The sequence below is a fragment of the Gopherus evgoodei genome, chromosome 14 (assembly GCF_007399415.2).
Source record: "Gopherus evgoodei ecotype Sinaloan lineage chromosome 14, rGopEvg1_v1.p, whole genome shotgun sequence".
Taxonomy (NCBI): domain Eukaryota; kingdom Metazoa; phylum Chordata; order Testudines; family Testudinidae; genus Gopherus; species Gopherus evgoodei.
In genome coordinates, this window is record NC_044335.1 from 33975851 (window position 1) to 33998792 (window position 22942).

Below are 22942 nucleotides of genomic sequence, written 5' to 3' on the forward strand. Positions count from 1 at the left end.
CCTCGAGTGCAGCCCATCCCCGCTCCTCCCCTTCTCTCCCAGTGTCTCCTGCATGCTGCTGAACAGCTGTTCTGTGACATACAGGAGATGCTGGGAGGGAGGGGGAGGAGTTGATCACAGGGTCTTCTGGTGGGTGGGAGGCACTGGGAAGAGGGAGGGATCTTGGCTGCCAGTGGTTGCTAAGCACCCGCTAAGTTTTTTCTGTGGGTGCTCCAGCCCTGGAGCACCGATGGAGTGGGTGTCTATTCATGGAATTCTTCCAGAGGGTATATCAAGTCTACAGAAAAAGCACCAGCGGAGTCAGTATAAACTACAATTTCATACAGACAATGGCTTGTTCATACTGCTCTATAGACTATACATTGAAATGGAAGTGCAATATTTATCTTACAGTTAGGCCATTCAAGCCATTAAAAAATTAATCACACAATTAAAAAATTAATTGTGATTAATCATGTGATTAATTGCATATTTAATTGAGCTGTAAACAATAATAAAATACCATTTAAATTTTTTTTTATGTTTTCTACATTTTCAAACATATTGATTTTAATTAAACACAGAATACAAAGTGTACAGTGTTCACTTTATAGTTACTTTTTATTACAAATATTTGCATTGTAAAAAACAAAAGAAATAGTATTTTTCAATTCACCTAATACAAGTACTGTGGTGCAATCTCTTTCTCGTGAAAGTTGAACTTACAAATGTAGAATTATGTCCAAAAATAGCTTCATTCAAAAAGAAAACAATGGAAAACTTTAGAGCCTGCAAGTCCACTCAGTCCTACTTCTTGTTCAGCCAATCACTCAGACAAACAAGTCTGATTACATTTGCAGGCCTGTTATGCTGCCTGTTTCTTGTTTACAGTGTCACCTGACTGTCGTAGCTGGCACCATAAAATATTTACTTGCCAGATGTGCTAAAGATTCATGCTTCAACCACCATTCCAGGGGACATGTATCCATGCTGATGATGGGTTCTGCTTGATAACCATCCAAAGCAGTGCAGACTGACAGATGTTCATTTTCATTATCTGAGTCAGATGCCACCAGCAGAAGGTTGATTTTCTTTTTTGATGATTTGGGTTCTGTACTTTCCGTAACAGAGTGTTGCTCTTTTAAGACGTCTGAAAGCATGCTTCACACACCGTCCCACTTCAGATTCTTAAACCTTGGGTCGAATGCTGTAGCTATCTTTAGAAATCTCACATTGGTACTTTCTTTACGTTTTGTCAAATCTGCGGTGAAAGTGTACTTAAAATGAACAACATGTGCTGGGTCGTCATCCGAGATTGCTATAACATGAAATATATGGCAGAATTCAGGTAAAACAGAGCAGGAGACATAAAATTCTCCCGCAAGGGGTTCAGGCACAAATTTAATTAATGCATTATTTTTTTAATCAGCGTCATCAGCATGGAAGCATGTCCTCTGCAATAGTGGCCGAAGCATGAACGGGCATATGAATATTTAGCATATCTGGCACATAAATGCCTAGTGATGCCGGCTACAAAATTGCCCTGCGAATACCTGTTGTCACTTTCAGCTGACATTGTAAATAAGAAGTGGGCAGTATCATCTTCTGTAAATGTAAACAAACTTGTTTGTCTTAGTGATTGGCTGAACAAGAAGTAGGACTGAATGGACTTGTAGGCTCTAAAGTTTTACATTGTTTTGTTTTTGAGTGCAGTTATGTAACAAAAAAATCTATCTTTGTAAATTGCACTTTCACGATAAAGAGACAGCACTACAGTACTTGTATGAGGTGAATTGAAAATGCTATTCCTTTTGTTTATCATTTTTATAGTGCAAATATTTGTAATAAAGAATATTAATATAAAGTGAGCACTGTACGCTTTGAATTCTGTGTTGTAATTGAAATAAATATATTTGAAAATGTAGGAAAACATGCAAATTATTTAACAAATTTCAATTGGTATTCTGTTGTTTAACCGTGAGATTAAAGTTACTTGTAGTTTTTTTTGCAATTACTTTTTTGAGTTAATCACATGCATTAACTGCAATTAATCGACAGCCCTAATAACAATCCATTTATTTTATAATGATGTGGTTAAAAATGAGAAAGAAGCAAGTTTTCAGTTTCAGTGTGGTTGTGACACTTTTGTAGTTTAGATCTGATTTTGTAAGCAAGTGGATTTTAAGTGAGGTGCAACTTGGTGGTACACCAGACAACTCAGACTCCTGAAAGGGATACAGTAATGTGGAAAGGTCGAGAGCCCCTGGCTTATAGAACCGCAGCACAAAGCGTACTCCAACATTGCTCACATAAGGGCAAGAGCTCAGGATCCAGGCAAACCTCTTGTGTGGAGTTCTGATGAGATATAAAAGATGCATGTCCTGGCTTGCCATGTGGTAACTTGCTGTAAGGGCAGGCCCTGCCAGGCTCTTGGTCTCTTCTGTGTCTCATGTGATTGCTGAAGTGTTGCTGTATTTTAACGTGTCATTTGTTTGGCGTGCAAGCTGAGTCACCCAGGAATGGTATTTTTCTTTGATGCTTCCAACACACCTGCCCGGCCCACCAGGGGCTTTCGCTACACAAGCGGTGACCCCTGTTTGAGAAACCCTGGGTCAGCAAAGCCCTGCCAGGTGGCTTTGCATGGTCTGGTTCTAGGACTGGAGGGGTAGCCATGGGTTTGATATGAAATGGGCTCAGGCTACCAAACAGTCATCCCTTTTTACCAGCACTGAGGCAGCACCTGGATCCCTTCCAACACCGAGAGATGAAACGTCCAGCTGAATTTGCCTTGAGCTAGCCTGTTCCTAACAACTGGGGAACATGGGATTTAAACAGCTCACGTATAAACACAACATAATGACTCCTAATGACTCCTAAATTAGGCCCTTTGGGTATTAATTAAAAACATTATTGCGGCATGATCTAGCCTGAGCTCAGGGCAAGGAGTTTTCATTGGCGTGACTGGGCCAAATCACTCCCTGGTGTAACTGCACCAATTTCACCATGGTTACACCAGGGATGTATCTGGCCCAGTGCATTGACTTCCCCGAGAGAGTGGCTGAGGTTCTGGTAACAGAGACAGAGACAGCACTGGAGCCAGTGGAATGACTCCAGATTCACACCACCATGAGAATCTGGGCCTTTGGGCAAGTTCAAAGTTCTCCAGTAGCTCAAAATACTAACGTGCCAGTTACACTAGATACTTTGCATGTGTCCGCACATCCTCCATCCCCACCACCAGGGATCTGAGTTTAGCACACTGGCTCTTTGGTGCCAAACTCGCAGGACCAGAGTGTAAAAGGCATTTATTTGCCTCAAGATGTAGCTAGGCATCAAGTGAGATGTTCAGGTGCCTCATTGCTATCGAATCAATGGGCATTCAGGGCCTGCTTCCTTCTGAAAATGTCACTGGGTGCCTGCATTTTTTCTAGCCACTTAAATACCGTTCAAAATCTTGCCCTCAGGAGAAAATTGAGCTAAAGAGCAAACTCCATAGATGATATTTGTTAGAATTGGGTCCTTCCTCTTCTGTCTCTCATCACTGTGGAGTGAAATCAGAACCAAACACACAGAGAATACTCCCTTCATTGGCAGCTCCTAGATTCATACTTTCAGAGCTGTCAAAACAGAAGAGGCCATGATGAGCGTCTTGTTTTACCTCCTGCAAACTACAGGCCAGTGATTTTCTCCTCCCTCTTAAACGTGGACCAGACCCACTGAACTAGAGGCTATTCTAATGTTAGGTCTCCTTCAGTCTCTCCTTCTGAAGCTGTTCCACTTTGGATAAATATTGAAATAGTCATTAGAGGACTCCATCTTGGGTCTTCCACAGCCGCGCTGAATGCACGACCCACCAGGCTGTAGTGTCAGGCCTGGTCTACACTACACAGTTAGGTCGACATAAGGCAGCTTCCGTCGACGTAGTCATGTCAGTGTCCACACTACAGCCTTGCTCCTGCCCAGGTAAGTGCCCCACTCCCCCCACATCATCACTCCACCTCCACCAGAGCCGTAGGGCTTATGGCGCTGTAGTTAGGTTACTTTCGTCGGTTGGCTCCTGCTGTGAAATTGACAAGAAAGCCAGGCAGCAAGAGTCCAGCTGCTCCCTGCTCCTCTGGAGAGCTGGGAGGCCAGACCCCACTTCCAGCTGGGAGCTGGGGCTTCTCCACACCAGTTCTCCCAAGGGGCCGTGAAATTGACAAGGCTGCCCAGCTCCTGGCAGGGAATGGGGACTTGAGAAACCTATGGTGGTTTCCCCTGCTCCCAGTGGGGAATGGGGAACCGAGGGTGGGGACAGCCGGCCGGGAGCCTGGGAGTCTGTGCGGCAGCCAAGCTTCCAGCAGGAAGCTGCCAGTGGAGCTGAGAGCCCGGGCTCTCAGCTCCCCACACAGCCCCTTTTAGGTCAGCGGAAGTGCTCCTGGTGAGGCCATGCACCACCGACACAGGAAGGGTTGTGTGACCATGCACCGCTGCGGTAATTACTGCAGTGGCTGTAAGTCCGCCTACTATAGGGCGACTTTACTTTCTAGTCTAAACATACCCCTAGTGTCTCTCTTGCGCTCTCAATCCTCCTGGCCCAATGACTGAATTCTATCTCTACTGCTGTGATGCTCAGCGACAGCCATGAAATTAAAGGAAGCCACAGAATTGTAACAATAAACAAGGAGAAGAAGACTTGACACGTGATTAGACTTGGCTGAAAATTTTCCATCAAAATCCAAATTCCTGAAACTGTAAACTTTCAGCTGATTTCTTTCCCCAATTTTCAGTCTCAAATTTTGAGTGTGGGCTGTTTTGGGGCCACAATTTTTAAATTTCAGTTCCTGAGAAGTGAAATGTTTTTGGTTTCCAGTTTTTCAATGAAAAGTCTAAATGTACCATGGAAAATTTGAACAAAAACGCAAACCGTTTTGTTTTGATCTAAATGTCCTCTGGGAAAGAAAAAAGACCAACAACACTTGACAGCTCCTTGCTGATCAGAATGGAAGCCGTTGGTAAGCCCCAACCCATTAGCATTAATTGACTGTCTCTGTGTAGTGAGGCGGCCTGGCTTCCAGCCGCTCCAGAGAGGGACAAGCCCTTACAGACCCCAAAGTGGGTGGAGCCACAGGAGCCTGTGTCCCCCGCCCCCAGAGGTCAAGGAGCAGGGCAGGAAGTATAAAAGCCCAGCCCCAGGGCTCAGAAGCTGCCTGGCCACCGGAGAGGCCAGACGCTAGTGCCTTAGCTCCCGCTGGGGAGACTCCTGCTACCTGTGACCGACCCGAGGACTAGCTGTACCTGCGGAGCCTGGACGCCGACCGGCTCTGGAAGAGCCCCTAGGCCGGCCTGTACAAAGGGACCCAGAGGAGCTGCCCAGTTTACCCCTCGCTCAGTATCCTGAGAAGCCCATGGTGTGGGACTCTGCGGAAGACGCCGCCGAGATAGAGGTACCGATAGAGGGGAAGGTCGGAAGTAGCCCGGGGGCAGCCGACCCTAGTCTGGCTGCAGCACACCCAGAGCCAATGTCAGTGTGTTGCGGCCAGGATCCCCACTGACACAGCAGCAGGCTGCCTGCCGCTGTTATGGCCCTGGGCTGGGAAGCAGAGGAGTGAGCAGGTCTGCATCCCCCCTGCCACCTGACTCATGGGTGGCAGTCTCCCCCCTTGCCCCGACGCTCAGGCCCAGGAGCCTGGGCTTACCTTACAGAACTGTTTGCTCAGCCCTGCCTGAGGGTCTGAGCCCTGAACTCTTGTTTGTTGCCCCAACCTGAGCTAGGGCCTGTGCTTAAATTACTGAAATGTTTGTTCAGCCCCTGCCTGAGGGTCTGAGCCTCTGAACTATTCTGAAGTGTTTGCTCAGCCCCTGCCTGAGGGTCTGAGCCCTGAACGGCTCTTTGTAGCCCTGCCCTGACCTAGGGCCTGGGCTTAAATCGCTGAACTGTTTGCTCAGCCCCTGCCTGAGGGTCTGAGCCCCTGAACTATTGTTTGTGCCCCACCCTGACTTAGTGCTTGGGCTTAATAGACTGAGCTGTTTGCTCAGCCCTGCCTGAGGGCCTGAGCCATGAGCTTTCGTTTGTTGCCCCAGGTAGTGAGGCGGCCTGGCTCCCAGCCACCCCAGAGAGGGGCGAGCCCCGACAGCACATGCTTACATGTGGTACCAGAAGTGGGGATCTCCGTCCTGAACCCTGATCCCTGTGAGGAGGGATCTGAGGAGACTTGTTCGAGACAGCCATGGACCTGGACAAGCTTATTAAATTCTTGGCAGAGAACCAAGAGCAGCAGCAGCAGCAGGCGGCCCAGCTTCAGCAGCAGCAGCAGCAGCAGGCCGCCACCCAGCTCCAGCAGTAGCAGCAACTGGTCCAGCAGCTTGGGACACAACAGCAGCAGCTGATCGTGGAACTGGGATGCCAGAACAGAGACCACTAGCAACAATGCCTGCAGCAGCTGGCGACATTACTGCCCCATCCCGCCGAGCCCCAGTCGGTGGGGCTCCTGGCACCTCCCGGCACCACCCGCCTATCTGGCTAATGAAGATGAGCCCCAACGACGACCCGGAGGCCTTTCTCGTAACGTTTGAACGGGTGGCAGTCATCGCTGGTTGGGCCCCAGACCAGTGGGCTATCCTCCTGGCCCCGTACCTGACTGGGACCGCTCAGACGGTCTATCGGGGCCTGTCCACGGATGCAGCATGGGACTACAGCCAAGTAGAGGCGGCAATTTTAGATGCCCTGGACATGAGTCTGGAAACTTCCGGCAGCGGTTTCAGAGCTTGGCCTACCCCACAGGGGCCAGGCCCCGGATGGTGACTCAGGAGCTAAGGAAGGCGTGCAAGCGGTGGCTGCAGCCCGAAAGACGAACTCCGGAGTTGCTCACCGAACAAATTGTGCTGGAACAATTAGTCCCCATACTCCCGCCGTGAGGAAGGGCCTGGGTTCTCTGTCATCGGCCTGCGACGCTAGATGCCGCCATCACCCTGATGGAGGACTTTCTAGCCGCCGAAGTACTGGTGTGTCCGACCATTACAGTAGCCCCCCCTCCGGGTTGGGTGCTCTAGCCCAGAGAGGAGGGGGGCGCCTGCTTGGATTGACTCACAAGTTTCCTCGTGGGGTCCAGAGCCCCGAACCCGTCCAGTGGAGGCCCCAGGGCGACAAGCTCCAGCACCTTCTCCAGTCGCTCGAGGGGTCAACCGGAGCCCTCCCAGGGGAGCCGCAGGAACACGTCCATGGCTGGGACGGGCAGATCTTGGGCCCTGTTTTTCCTGCAGGGAGTATGGCCATTTACACCAGGACTGCACAGCGATGGAGTGCAACTTTGGCCAGGTTTGCTCAGGGGAACCCTTGCCTGAATTCCACAAGGCGCCAAGATCACAGTGCCAGTGGTCATTGAGGGTTACCCAACGGTGGCCCTCATTGATTTAGGTTGTGGCCAGACACTGATCTGCCAAAACTTAAGCTCCCAGGCCGATGCCCATCTGGGGATGATCCAGCTGCAGTGTATCCACGAGAACATACGGCCCTACCCCAGTACTTGAGCCCTGGTAACAGTAGACTGGTTACCCGACCGATGGTGGTGGGTCTCGCCCTGCGCCTTGCATATCCAGTGATCCTGGGGCGGGACTGGCAGGAGTTCCCAGAAGTCCTGCGCTGCAACACCGGGGAACGCCCGAAGGTCACTCCAGTCTTGGAAGGACACCCCCCCGAAACCAGGGAAGAGGAAGCACTTGACCCTACCAAACTAACGCGAGAATCGGAGGACTCTCCGCTGTAAGCTGTTGGGGAGCCCTCGCTTCACACTGACTTTTGCCGTGATCAAAGGGCCGATCCCACGCTCAAGCAGGTGTATGAGCAGTTGGCCACGGTCGATGGCACCGTCATTGATCCACACTGGGAGGCCCAGTGGCCACACTTTGAACTGCGTCAGGAGCGCCTTTATCGGGTGGAGAGGGACCCCCGCATGGGGGAGTCCCAGTCCCAACTCCTTGTTCCCCAATGCCATTGGCGAGTCATCATGAAACTAGCCCACAACGTCCCGGCGGCTGGACACTTGGGCCACGAAAAGACTCTGTCCCATATATTGATGTGCTTCTTCTGGCCGGACATACACCAGGAGGTAAGAAACTATAAGTCCTGCCCAGACTGCGAGTTGGCTGCTCCTGTACAGACTCCAAAGGCGCCCCTGGTCCCCATGCCCTTGATCGAAACCCCCTTTAAGCGTGCTGCCATGGACTTAGTGGGGCCTCTCCCCAAAAGCATTGCCGGGTTTCAGTATATACTGGTCATGGTGGATTATGCTACCCGGTTCCCCAAGGCAATACCCCTCCAAAACCTCACTGCCCACAGTATCGCAGGTGAGCTCGTGAAGATCTTCGCCCGCGTCGGCCTGCCCCAGGAGATTCTCACAGACCAGGGCACCAACTTTACTTCTTGGCTGTTGCGACAGGTGTGTGAGCTCCTGGGGATCAAGCAGCTACGTATGTCCGTCTACCATCCCCAGACCGACGGGTTGGTCGAACGATTTAACCGGACCCTTAAGGACATGCTGCGCAAGATCCCCCAAGAAGATCTCGGCCGATGGGACCAGTTACTTCCACCTCTGCTCCTGGCGGTTCGGGAGGTTCCTCAGTCATCTACAAAATTTTCCCCTTTTGAATTACTGTATGGTCGTCGCCCAGGGGGCCTATTGGACCTAATGATGGAGACATGGGAGCAAGCCCCGTCACCCGCCTAGAGCCTCTTAAAATACGTACTCCAGCTCCAGGAGCGTCTTACGCAGGCTAGGGCCCTGGCACACGAGAATTTGAAGGCCACCAAGAAGCTCAGACACGGACCTACAACCAGGATGCTCGGACTCGCAACTTCCAACCCGGAGATCGGGTTTTACTCCTCCTCCCCTCAAGCGAATCAAAGATTCTGGCCCGGTGGCAAGGGCCTTATGAGCTGGTCCGAAAGATTGGGCCTGTCACGTATGAGATCCACCAGCCCGACCGGCGCAAGAAAAGGCAACACTATGATGTAAACCTTCTCAAACCTTGGCGGGAGCGAGAGGGACTCTTAATTAATCCATACTTGCCGGAACCTGAGCTGGGTCCCCAGATAACACGTTCGGAGGACCCCAGAGGGCCCCAGCTTGGAGAGACACTGACCGACGAATAACTCAAACAGACCCAGTGTCTCCCTCGCACCTGCACAACCCAACCGGGATACACCACCCTCGTCCAGCACACCATTCAGACAGAGCCTGGGGTGGTGATCCGGGGCGTGACCAGGCCCTTGCCATATCACATGCGATAGGTCATCGAAGAGGAAGTACAGGCCATGCTGGACTTGGGAGTCATCGAACCGTCACAAAGCGAATGGCGCAGCCCGATAGTGCTGGTACTGAAGCCCGATGGCACCCAACGGTTCTGCATTGATTTCAGATGCGTCAATGCCATCTCAAAGTTCGATGCGTATCTGATGCCCCAGGTAGATGAACTGCTCAGCCAGTTGGGAGAGGCCTGCTACATTACCACCCTCGATCTGAGCAAGGGATATTGGCAGATCCCCCTCGAGCCGGCCTCCAGGAAGAAGACCACTTTTGCCACCCCTACGGGTCTGTATCAGTTTACGCGGATGCCCTTCGGCCTCCATGGGGCCCCAGCCACGTTTCAGCGGCTGATGGACTGCCTCCACCAGCCCCATCGGGTCTACGCTGCTGCCTACCTGGATGATGTCGTTATTTATAGTCACCAATGGGAGAACCCTCTAGGGCGGGTAGCAGCAGTCCTGAGGTCCCTGCGGACAGCCGGGTTAACTGCCAACCCAAAGAAGTGCCACAATGGCTGGTAAGAAACGACCTACCTGGGGTATACCACAGGGAATGGACAAGTAAAACCCCTTGTGGGAAAAGTTCAGGCCATTGCAACCTGCCCACCGCCGGCCACAAAACGCCATATATGCCAGTTCCTGGAACTGGCCGGCTATTATTGGAGGTTCATCCCCCAATTTGTGGCAATTGCGGCCCCCTTGACTGGACTGTTGACCAAGGATAGCCCGTGGCAAGTAGTATGGACCCGAGAGTGCGTGAGCCCTGAACTGTTATTTGTTCCCCCGCCCTGACCTAGGGCCCGGGCTTAGTATATTGAACTGTTTGCTCAGGCCCTGCCTGAGGGTCTGAGCCCCTGAACTATTGTTTGTGCCCCGCCCTAACCTATGTCTTGGGCTTAATAGAGTGAACTGTTTGCTCAGCCCCTGCCTGAGGGCCTGACCCCTGAGCTGTTGTTTGTTGCCCCAGTTAGTGAGGCGGCCTGGCTCCCAGCCGCCCCAAAGAGGGGCGAACCCCGACAGCACACGCTTACACTCTGTTAGAACGCTAAACAGAGTGGGCAAAGCTTGAATTGCTTATAAAGTACGAATTCCCCTGAGTCCATTTCCATCTTGTCCCTGGTGGATATTGATAGCGCTATACAGCACTTCTCCCCTAACACTAATTTGGAGCAAACAAACAAGAAGAGCATTATTAGACTGTTTGGTGGATCACATACTTGAGGGACGAGCCACCTGCTCTATTTTGGCCATCACATTCTCTGGGGATCTTAGGGAGAGTTTAAAAGCTCCTCTTCACTCCATTCCCGGGTACTCGGCATCAGTAACAGAAGCACGAGGAAACAAATTCTTCATCTCAGAGTTTGGCGTTTGCCTAGCGAGTTAGGTGTCCAGATCCCGTTGACTTTGCTCTGAAAACCCCAGCCCACTAGTGCCAAGGAAGCTCCGTCATTGCTTCAGAGGCTGCTATGATTTGAAAAGTTTGTCCATGACAAAGATTTCAAATCAGAGATTAAGCAACAAAAGGCTCCTTGGCTTGGCGGAGGGTGAGTTAAGTGGGGAGGGCTGTGTTGGTTCATCACTCACCAGCCCAGATAAGAGCAATGGAAGATGCTGGAAATGAAGAACCTCAAGGATGAAGCCTTCAATCTCACCGCTTGCTAAGCAAAGGTAATCTCATGGTGAAAGCAGTAAAGGTGGCTTCAATCCCTCGCTTTGGAACCCTGGGCAAAGTGACATTTTTTTAAAAGCACCAAAATAATTTAGGAGCCTAAATCTCCTTGACTTTCAAAAAGATCTAGGCTCTTCCGTGTCTACAGGACAGATTGGCAACATTATTTAGGTGCCTGAAGATGCAGACAGACTCCTAATGGAATTTTCAGAAGTTTTGAATACACTAGCTGCATAACTCTCATTGATTTCACTGGCGGTAGGTTCCTAGCTTGCTTGGGTGCTTTTGAAATTCCCAGCAGGGGCCTAAATACCTTGGAAAATCTGGCCCTTAGGCACCTTCAGAAAATTTCACCCTCGGTCACTTTGTGCCTCAGTTTTCCTATCTGAAATATGTTGTAAATAGTAGTTCATTGTCTGGCTTCTGTATTCAGATTAACATGCCCACTGAGGCAAGAACTGCCTCTCACTATGTCTGTGCAGCACCTGGCCCAATGGGGCTGTTATTCTGCATGGGCCCTGTAGGTCCTATGGTGGTTTAAATATCAATAAGATTTGTTTTGTCCCCTATGGAACAAATACCCTATGGGTATTGGACGAGTGCAGCATCTTTCATGGCTGCTTTCTGTGTGCTTTCTGTTCTCTGGCTGATGGCAGAAATTCACTCTCACCAGCATAAAGTTCAATAAAAACATATAAATGATTGGCTGGCATATGACGTATTTTGGAAAGAGACTCAGGAAGACACCAAGTCTTGAGCTGCGTACTCAGTTTTTATCCAGTCTTTACTCCTTCCAAGCTCTCGCTGACTTTGCCTGAATCCCAAGTGAGCTTCATCATTTGAGCAACGGTGAGGGAAGTGTCAGAGAGCGTACAATGTTGCAGTGCCCTCGTAGTGCTCCGCCTATTGTGATGCTAGGACAAAGAACTACCTTAGAGACAACCTAATGCCATTCCAAAGGGAAGAGGATGCAGGAGACCCTATTCACTGTTGCTTTGCACCTTGAGTCACCATTCACAAGTGTGCAAAAAAGTGCAAAGCAGGGGTGAAATGCAACTACCAGTGTGAATGAATGGAGAGATTTTACATGGCCTTGTTTCTTTTAAAGACACATCCTGTCTTGATTTAAAAATTGCCAGTGATGCAGAATCCACCACAACATTTGGTAAATTGTTCCGATGGTTAGTTATCCTGATGGTTACAAAACCTATGGCTGATTTCCAGTCTGAATTTGTCTAGCTTCAGCTTCCAGCCTTTTGAAGCCACTTTGAATTCTCTTTGCTCAGGTGTTCAAGACAACACAGCAGACAGGGCAGTGGAAGAATTAGACCATTTTATTTTATTGCACAGGTTTCCATAAACCTTCCTGTAAGATATCTATCTATCTATCTAATCTCCTGGTCAGTGATTGACACATCTTCTCTTAAAAGTGTTGGGTGGATGAACTCTGAGTGCCTCGTGAAGGTGACAGAGAGAGGGAAGTTATGGGTGACTTGGGTTGTGAGGGATCTGTTTGCTACACTCACTTTGCTTTTGGATGGAGGTTCATACTGAAGATCTCCATACTGCAGCTACCCTGATGCCCTGTGCTTTGCAAAAGAGCTACTTCAGGAGACAAACTTGGAACTGGAGGTGTCTGAAAGATGCAGAAAAAATGAATGATTTTTTATGAGTTTTTCTTTTTTCTGTTTAAATCTAAAATTGGATTTATGAGCATAAATTTTGAAAACTCAAAATTTGGAAAATTGAATCTTTTCTGCTTAGAGCAAATCATGGATTAGATTCCCAAGGCACTGGGGCAGGCTCTTTCCTGGGGAGCCAGGGTGGGCTAGTGAATAAGAATTTAATCAGAGCTTTTCCTTTGACCTGCTGTGAGACCTTAGAAAAATCACATCTTTTCACTCTTCATCAGCTTGCTCATATGCAGAATGGAGATAATGGTACGTACTCACCTTTGTCAACTGCTTTGAGATCTACAGATTAAAAAAAGAGAAATACTCTTATGATTCAGTGTTAAAATTGTGATGGATTGTGTAGGGACAGAATCTTCTTTGGTTATTCCAGCTTCGTACTCAGAAATATCAAAGGGGTATTTTTCAGGATGTTAAAAGTTAGAATTGATGCCAGATATGTATTATGAAACCTCCAGTAAGCTAGCGGGTGTATAGAGTGGGGACTTGCTGGCCAATCCACCTCTGTCCACTACCATCAATTTATCTTCCCACAAAAACATTTAACACCTGTAAATTTCTTTGCAGTCTCCATGGACTCTGCACGAGTCAAGTAAGTTGAAGAGATGTGGAAAAGCAACCAGACCTGTGTGACAGAGATCGTGTTCCTAGGGTTCTCAGATTTCCAGGCACTGCAAGTCCTGCTCTTTGTGGTGGTATTCACCTTCTACATGGTGGCCCTGCTGGGTAACTCTCTGATAGTTATTGTCACAGTGACGGATTGGGCTCTTTGCACCCCGATGTATTTCTTCCTCAGGAACTTGTCCTTCTTGGAAATTGGCTATACCTCGGTTGTGATCCCCAAGATGCTGCTGAACCTGCTGTCAGAGATTCAGACCATCTCCTTTGCGGGCTGCGGCACTCAGATGTACTTCTTCATTCTCTTCGGCATCACAGAGTGCTGCCTGCTCTCCGTTATGGCGTATGACCGCTACGTGGCCATATGCCACCCCCTGAAATACACCCTGGTTATGAGCCAGAGAGTCTGCTCTCAGATGGCAGCTGGTTCCTGGACCATTGGTACCTTGGTGGCTTTCTGTCAAACAGCTTCAATATTTACTCTGCCTTTCTGTGGGTCTAATACTATCAGCCATTTCTTCTGTGACATTCTTCCTGTGCTCAGACTGGCCACCACAGACACCCGCAAGAATGAAGCTGCTGTTGCCATAGTGACAGTGGTCTTTATCTTCATCCCATTTTTGCTCATTCTCTTGTCTTACATCCTCATCCTCTCTGCCATCCTGAGGATGCCCTCAGCTGCGGGCCAGCGCAAAGCCTTCTCCACCTGCTCCTCACACCTCATTGTGGTTTCTCTCTTCTATGGGACTGTCACGTTCATCTATGTGAGGCCCAAGTCAGTCTATTCTCTGGGCAGTGACAGGCTGCTCTCTCTGCTCTACACGGTGGTGACGCCCATGTTCAACCCCATTGTTTACTGTCTAAGGAACAAGGAGGTGAGGAGAGCACTCAAAAAGTCAATAGTAAGACAGACTTCCTTCCTCATATGTTGTGGGTGAAGAGTGACTCTTATTTGTGGACATTGGGGGCAGGGGGAGGTCATTGCTCATTTCCAGTGTTTTCTAAAACTATTGTGAACCTGGTTTTCACCACTCTTGCATGAGCCTCCTCTGTTACTCTTGATTTACACCAGTGTAAGTAACTCCATTGGCATTAAATGGACCCAATTCTCCTCTCACTTGCTGGCTTGTAAATAAGAAATAACCACAGCTGGTTGAATGGCACTGTGCAGCTGTAAAGTCTTTGACTCTGCCCATAACTATGCTTCCTGGACATTGGAACATGCGTATCTTATACAGATTGTTTGATTTAAAAGGCAGGGTGTTTGGCACACCAACTCAGCTCTCCTATAGCATCTCTCAGCATGGTGGGCTCTGTAAAACAAGGAATAGCGACACTCTGCAGAAAAGTGATTATGTACAAATTAGGGCTGTTGTGCCATATTGGCTGGCTAACGAGAGAAATGAGCAAACCTATAAATAAATGGTCCAGCTCCTCTGTCTGCTTCTGCTTGGGATGTTAGTTCTTTACGACTGTTGAGCTAACCATTATGGATTCATTAAAGTGTCTGTAAATCCTAGAAATTCCAGGGGATTTAGCGCAGATGATTAGTTGCTGGAAGTTCATCCCAGCAATTGATTGGTTATTTATCAATCAGAATGAAGCAATTAGCTGCATGCAGTCAGTGACCAATCACAAATAAGGAATAGTTAAGGTGAACAATTCACGAACAACTCACTGGCTGAAAACTGGACAAGTAACATTTTCATGCGTCAATTGGTCCTGTTGTCTTCCATTGAAGCTCAGGGGGAAGTCATCACACACAATCCACAAAACCCACCAGTACAGGGAGCTGGGACTACACACAAAACCATGGACAGACACGTCTGTCACTGGAGCTAAAGGAATAACTTTAGGCTGGTAGCTGGGATGACTCTTTAGTCTTTCTGAGGCTGCATCCACAAGCGAGACTATGCTCTAATGCCAGCATATTACAAATGTTCATGGTGTGGGAAGGGAGAATGGAGCTGGCCCTCATGTTCCACTAAGCCTGCAGGTTGGCTGGAGGGCCATTACTTTATGTAGGCTTGCTGCCATGACACAGGTTTAAATCCCTCCACTGGTTCTGAGGTAGGTCAGCCATCTGGGGTAGCAAGTTAGGGAGCCCCTGACTTAGGTTCTGGAACTATGGGTGATGAGGGTGCTGCAGCACCCCCTGGCTTGAAGTGGTTTCCTTTATATCCAGGATTTGAAGTTTGGTTCAATGAGTCTCAGCACCCCCACTATATAATTTGTTCCACCACCCCTGGCCCTTGATGATGCTCAAACACAGCTAAGTTGGGTCAGAAGATTGGCTCAACCAGACACTTCATCAACTAACCCCCATCCGAGTGAGAGGATGTTGAACATACCAGAGATTTCACTTCAGCACAATCCAAAACCAAGATGATATAATTAAAAACAAGACTTAGCACAGAACAGAGCCAGAACATCATATTACAGCTGAACAGAAAAAGGTGGCTAGGGATAGGGTTACCAGATGTCCTGATTTTATAGGGACAGTCCTGATGTTTGAGTCTTTTTCATATATAGGCTCTTATTACCTCTCATCCCCATCCCAATTTTTTACACTTGCTGTCTGGTCACCCTAGATTGGGGGAAGAGATGGAGAATGACTTTTAATTGAAAAACTAAAAATCCCCAAATCAATATATATCATTTCAACAAATGAAAACCAAAATTTTCAATTTAGATCCAGAAAAAATTCAATTCACTGTTGAGAATTTTACATATCAAACAAAAAAAGGATATCACAATCCCCCCCCAAACAACAACAACAACAACAACATTTTTTTCATGGGAATTTCCATTTAGTTAAAAAGTCACTTTTTGGACAAATAAATGTTTTGGCGACATTTTCTGACCTGCTTTAACCTCAACACAATCCATGACTCAGGTGGGGTAATTAAAATCTAGAATTGTTAAGAACGGAGAGACACCATCAGATTTTAACCAACTGTGCAGTATGTTAAACCAGATGGACAGTCCTCTGGGTGGTTTTGCAATAAAAGAACAGCCTCACCTTTCTAGAGAGGCTTTTTTTCCTCACTTCCTGTGATGCATTAAGCTACTTGGTATGTCAGAGAAGAATCTTCCCTTGTTTCCTCTGTGTTGTTACATTGATTGCCCCGGATCATGTGAGGTACCTGGCTGTTATTGTACCAAATACACCACTACCCCGATATAACGCGACAGGATATAACAGGAATTTGGCTATAACACGATAAAGCAGCACCCTGGGGGGCTGGGGCTGTGCACTCAGGCGGATCAAAGCAAGTTCGATATAACGTGGTTTCACCTATAACATGGTAAGATATTTTTGGCTCCTGAGGACAGCCAAAAATCAGGGTAGACTGGTGTTTTCACTCAGGTTTGTTCCCGGATTGATTCAGGACAATAGTAACTCTGTGACTAAACAATTTTGATTCCCACGTTCTGGTTCCACGATTTCATCTTGTCATCACCAATTACACCAAGCAAATACGTGCTTGCGAATGCACACGTGCGCTCCCCTCCACACGCACTGTTGAGGCCACACACAAAATGCTACTGAAGTACCCAATCAATTGGCACGCACACCTTTAGTTATTTTTAAACCTGGTCAAAATTTTGTTAAGCAGTTTTCTGTAAGAAAATGCTGCTTTGACAAAATTAAATTTTTTTATGGGGATGTGTTAAGTCTCATAAAATGTTAGATGGAAATTTTGGAACAATTTGTTTCAACTTTCTTGTTTTGATAACAGCAAAACATTTCATGTCAACCTTTTCCTTATTACCTGGGAAGGTAACTTAGGGTTAAATGGACATTTCAATAATAAAATAATTTATGTGTTTAGAAATTCCTTTTGGTTGAATAGTCACTGATGTTTTGAAATTTGACTGGGATCAAGTTTACCCGGCAAGTTGCTAAGGACGTCCGCCAAGGATCACATTGTACCAAAATTACCTACCCAAAAGGGCAAAAAAATTGGAAGCAATTTAACATCTTGTGATAAGACTTTGATTTATTATCCTGTGATTCTAAAGCTTTTGTTATTCTTTAGCATCATGCCATATTTTACATTAATCCATTTTAACTTTGATAGCATGGCTATAGAATTGTTTTATCTTTTGCACTTTCTTATTGATCTTTAAGTTCTGCTTTGATTAATGAAACACTCTGGGCTCTACACTTTAGGGCCTCTCTGTGAAGGAAATCAGTGCTTAACTTTAAACCTATGCTCATATCCCATTAAAGTTTGTGTATGTACTCAAGTGCCTGAATCAGGGCCTAGCTAAGCAACATCAACATTCAAAATGATGTGAACAATAGTGTATCTATTCTAACGCTCTCCGTATCTATCCATTGAACAGAGAGTTCCCGACTCCTAACCATGGTTGCAAAGTGCTTCAACGCTATGGTCAGTGGTGAGCTGGAGCCGGTTCCCACCAGTACTCGGGAACCGGTTGTTAAATTTAGAAGCTTTGGTTATGAGATTTCCCCTAATATTTTTTTCTTCATTCAAAATATACATGATGAAGTTCTACATGCAAATCAAGCTATATCTTGAGGAATATGAAATGTGTCATGTTGAACGTCTCTGAAGAATCATTTCAGTACTTCAGGATGTCTAGAATGTGTCTTGAGTAATCTAGAATGAATACTAATGTGCAGTATGTCTGGTGGATTCTTCAAGTGGTCTAGATTATATCTTCAGAAATCTTGAGCATCTCTTGAGGAACCAGAAAGGTATCTTGTGGGTTCCGCATTGTCTTAGGAGAAATCTAGAACATTATCTGAGGAACACGGTGTGTATTTTATGGAATCATTTTCTCCCTACTAATTTCCTTAGGGCAGCTTTCACTTCCTTGTTCCTCAGACTATATATGAAGGGGTTGAACATTGGAGTCACAGTGGTGTAGAACAGTGAGAGCAGTTTGTCGGTGTTCACTGACTCCTTCGACTTTGGTTCTAAATACACAGTCATGGCAGAGCCATAGAACAGAGTCACCACAATGAGGTGTGAGGAGCAGGTGGAGAAGGCCTTGTGCCGGCCCAGGGCTGACGGCATCTTCAAAATCGTCCTGGCGATTTTAATATAAGAAATAACTATCAAGAAAAAGGGGATGATTAGGAATAACAGGACTGCCATGATGATAACCATTTTATTCCTGTAGGTGTCCACGCAGGACAGCTCCAGCACAGGGGGGACATCACAGAAGATATGGTTAATTTCATGAGACCCACAGAAGGGCAAAGAAAACACCGAATATGTCTGCCCAAAATGTAGCAGGATGCTGACAAGCCTGGACCCAGATACCATTGTAGCACAAAACTCCCTGTTCATAATGTGTGTGTAATGCAGGGGGTTACATATGGCCACGTAACGGTCATAGGCCATGACTGTCAGAAGAAAACACTCTGTGCCAGCTAGTAAAAGGAAGAAATACGTCTGGGCAGCACAGCCGATGAATGAGATATTTCCATCCTCTGCCAGGCAACTAGCCGCCATCTTGGGCAGGATGACAGAGGAGTAGCAGATCTCCACAAAGGACAAGTTCCTGAGGAAGAAATACATGGGGGTTTGAAGGGCAGAGTCCAGCACTGTGACCAAGACAATGACACCATTCCCGAGCAGGATCACCATGTAGATGACCAGGAAGACCACAAAGAGCAAACCCTGCAGGTTTGTGAGGTTGGAGAAGCCCAAGAGGATGAAGCCAGGTGTTGTGGTGTGATTTCCACTCGCCATTGGATGGGTGCATTGAATCCTGAAAGACGCTAAAGGCAAAGGACAAGGCATGTCACTTAGAGTGCAGGCACATAACGGTCTCTCACAGACATGAAATCAGGCATCTCAGCTGTCAGCAATAGAAACCTGCATAGATACCCACACCCTTATGACTGTGACAGTGATGTATTCCGTCTCATGTACGTATGGGAGCATGGTGAAATTGCTGCCCCAGCATGCCCACTTCTGGCTGGTTGTGGCAGCTTCTGCCTTGGTTTTCCCCACTGTCCTTTAGCCTCCAGCCACAAGAGTGTCCCAGCCCTTCATGTTTCACAGTCCTTCACCCAAAGTCCAACAGAAATGTCTATTAACCAGACCTGCAGCCCGGCTGGGTTCAACTGGCAGCCACCTTGTCACAGCTGTGCCTCTACTGTTCTAGCCAGATCCCCGGCACATTCCTCCATCTGAAGGGGTCCACGCAGGCCACAGCTCTTTGGGGCACCTGAGTCCACTCCGGCTGCTAGCTGACCCCTGCAGTGACCGCTCTGCTCTACTCTTCTTTCAGGCTGCTTCCCAGAGAGAGGGAACTCTCTTCTCCTCTCCGCTCACTCTCCATTCCCCAGCTGGGCTCCCCCTGCTTGGCTTGATCTTTAACTAGATCTCACCTATCCTAGGTGAGAGCAGGCAGAGTCATTGGCCCCTTAGACCCATTTTAACCCATACCCAACATGCGTGGGGTGAGAGCGCCCCATCACAGGCAGCATGATCAGAACTGCTTCTTTGCTTGTCAAAGGCCTTGTCCTGTGACAGGTAACACAGGTGATCTTTGAGCTTCAGAGCCTGAGGCCTGGGATTTCAGAGCAGGATGAATTTGGGGGGAAGGGTCACCTAAGGCTGGCTGACATTTTTTCAACCAAAATTTGAAAAATGAGATATTGACAAAAAGTCAGTGGAAAAAAGTTTTTATTCTTTAAAAAGAAGAAAAAGTTGGGAGGTAAAACACGTCCCCATGTTTTAAAACTCCCCCGTCCCACTGGAAAAGTGTTTAAAAATGTTAACAAGTAAGAAAGAAGCTGCTTTCTCTCCTATTTTAAACCTTTAAAAAGCCTCACCCTCCTGTTTGATACTGAGGGGAGAACAAGGAAATAAATAAAAACAGGAAAGAAAGTGAGTTTTCCCCATTTTCTCTCATTTTTTTTCTTTCACTGGAAAAAAATATTTTTTTAAACACACAAACAAGTGCTAGAAATTAAAGAGAAGGGCCACTGGCCGCAGAGTGCAGATCCAATTTTGGGTGATTTCTGGTTTGTCCTGTTATCGGACTAGAAACCATCTTACCCATGAACTCCAAAGCCTGGCACCAGAACCTTCAGCACCTTTATCGCTCCCCTCAGCCCAGGAATATCTTAGCAGAAGCCCTTAGCCTTTGCTCTGACCTCCCTGCTTCTTTCTACCAGCTCCCTGAGGAATACCCCAGTGTTAACTGCACCCAACTCCTTCTAACATAAGAAGAAGGAACCCATGTACGGTAATATTGGCTATGAACAGTCTGTAGCCAGGAATAGTTTATTTGACTGAAAATCCAGCTCTGGTGTTCAGGCCTGATTCCACAGACACTTATCACCAAGGTATAGTGCTTACTGCCATGACCAGGTCCATTCAAAGAGGCCTAAAGTGGACAGATAGCAGCACCTAGTGAAATTCAATTAGATTTGGGTTCCCAACCCACTTAGAATCCTTTAAAAATCCCAACCCAGACATCTGCCACTCATCCCTCTAGCGAGTGGCACCTAACTCCAGGAAGAGTCCCACAGAATGGATATTCCTACTTGGAGATTAAGGTACTACACTGTGAGAGGGAGAATGGCACATTCTGGCCCTTGATGAATTTAAAGTAGAACCATCTTTATAAGAATTAATTAACTGAAGCTGAAAATGAGAGAGGTTTCAATAAATAAAAATGTAGATGTTATTTAAGAAGCTACAGAGAAGCTGGGACTCTGAAAGCAAAGGGATAGGATGAAAAGTGCTGAAGGCAAATCCAAACAATAGGGAAAAATCAATGGAGGAAAATATCAGAACTTCAAAAAAGTGAAAGTTTTAAATAAAATATACCTTTTTCTTAAAGATTTTGTAAAAATGTTTTGCTCAGCTCATAGAAGGGTTGGTATTTTTCAAAAATGTGAAATTTTGACCAAAAAAAAATTTAAAATATAATGTTTGCATTTTTCACCAGTCCCAGGTTTTTGTTTTCAAATTGAATACAGGTCTGGGAAAATGAATAATTTGTTTCTCTCATCCTCCTTTGAATCCTGCCACTACTAACAGACATGAGTAATATTATTCACTAGTGTAAGCTGACTGACTCCTGAAGTATCAATAACCATGAGATTTTTGTTGTTTTAGGAGCACAAGACAAAATGCAATCCATTGAAATGTAATGGGGCAGATTCTGCTCTCAGTTATTTTGGCAGAAATCTGAGCTAGCTTCACTGAAAATGAGGCTGCCCAATGGCTAATGCATCGAATTCAGACCCTCCTCATGCATGTACTGTTCCTGGTTTTCTTGTTTCGCCGTCTCTAAAATGGGGCTATTGTTCATGTTGGCTGATCTTTTCCAAAGCTCAGACACAAAGGCAGAAATACACATCTGGACACAAATACACAACAGGAAGACTTAGTGGCACATTCACAAACACAATGGTATAAACACAAATGTTTTCTTGCTCACACAGAAACAAACAAACCTGCTAATTATGAGCATCAAAACATACGTGGACAAAGGGTCACAGGTATCACACACCCCAACCCCTACCCACACACCAGCAATACATATACACAAGGACACACTCCCTAAGAAATCCCTAAGAGACAGACACAGATACAGGTGCAAACACACAGTTAGAGACTGTAACACAATCACAGACAGATGCAAATAGACACCACTGCAAAGGAACTCTATTTTTGGGAACACATATTTGTTATAAACATACATGAGGACTTTTACAGACACATAAAGCTTACTTCAAACACATGCAACAATTACCGTGAAATACGGCTCTGGACTTCCCAACAAACACCTGTGCACAGACTCACAATTCAAACATGTGCTTAATATTGCTTTTTGAATGAAAAATTCATACCTTTGTTATGTTATAGCTTCTTTTTTAGTGACCTAAAATAAAAATGAATTATTTAGATGGCTGATGAGGTCACTGACTTGAATGATCTATCCTTCACCAAAGGGAAATTGTTCAGAGATGGTGCTATTCGAGCTAAAGCAGAATTTCCCAAAACTATCATTTTCTGAGCAGACCTGTCTCGTTTAAAAGCAACTTTTGGAAATGCCCCAACTTAAGGGCACTACTTTGTGACTTGCCCTCTCATTGTTCGGTTTGTGTCACTCCAAAGGTCTGGAAGGGTGTTATCTGCTCTGATAGCGACCCACCAGCATATTTAAATCCATTCACTCCAAGTGGCTAGGGCCAACTCAAAAGGGGCAGAGCTAAGGTTATTTTGCAGGGCTGGCATGTACCTTAATACTTTGTTTCCTGCTCTTCAGAAGTTGAAGTTTAGCTCCTGAAAGGGTGTGAGGCTGTGCTGGGTGCCTGAACTCTGCATCAAGAAAGGTTTTGGGTGGGAATGTGGACTAAAGAAATGATTTTTTTAAGAGAGGGAGGTGCTCAGCAGTTCCTATTGATAGTCCTAGCTTCTGTTGAAAATCCAATCCTAACATGTTCAGGATGAATAAAGTTGGCCAGAAAATGGATGAGATAAAAATCTTGAACTATTGTTGATTAAATACATAAATAATAAATAAGCAGATAAATAATGTGTCTTCTACGGGAATTTTCAAAAGTATGTTAGGGAGTTAGGAGCCCCGACTTTCAAATGAACTTATTTCCACAATTCCCTTTGGTGCTTTTGAAATTCTCACCCTTTCCTCAATAATTTTTGCAATTAAAATTTTCTAAGAAGGTCTATTCAGAAT

General features: G+C 46.5%; 2 protein-coding genes across 2 annotated transcripts; one reads left to right on the forward strand and one right to left on the reverse strand.

Moving 5' to 3' along the window:
• The first annotated feature begins 13227 nt into the window (after positions 1-13227).
• Positions 13228-14178, forward strand: LOC115635228 (olfactory receptor 10C1-like). The gene has a single exon (XM_030533608.1). It carries the CDS (start codon positions 13228-13230, stop codon positions 14176-14178), a length of 951 nt encoding a protein of 316 aa, XP_030389468.1.
• A 3867-nt stretch (positions 14179-18045) lies between these two features.
• LOC115635033 (olfactory receptor 10A7-like) lies at positions 18046-18972 on the reverse strand. Its single transcript, XM_030533230.1, has one exon. The coding sequence runs from the start codon at positions 18970-18972 to the stop codon at positions 18046-18048; it is 927 nt and encodes a 308-aa protein (XP_030389090.1).
• Between the last annotated feature and the right edge of the window lie 3970 nt (positions 18973-22942).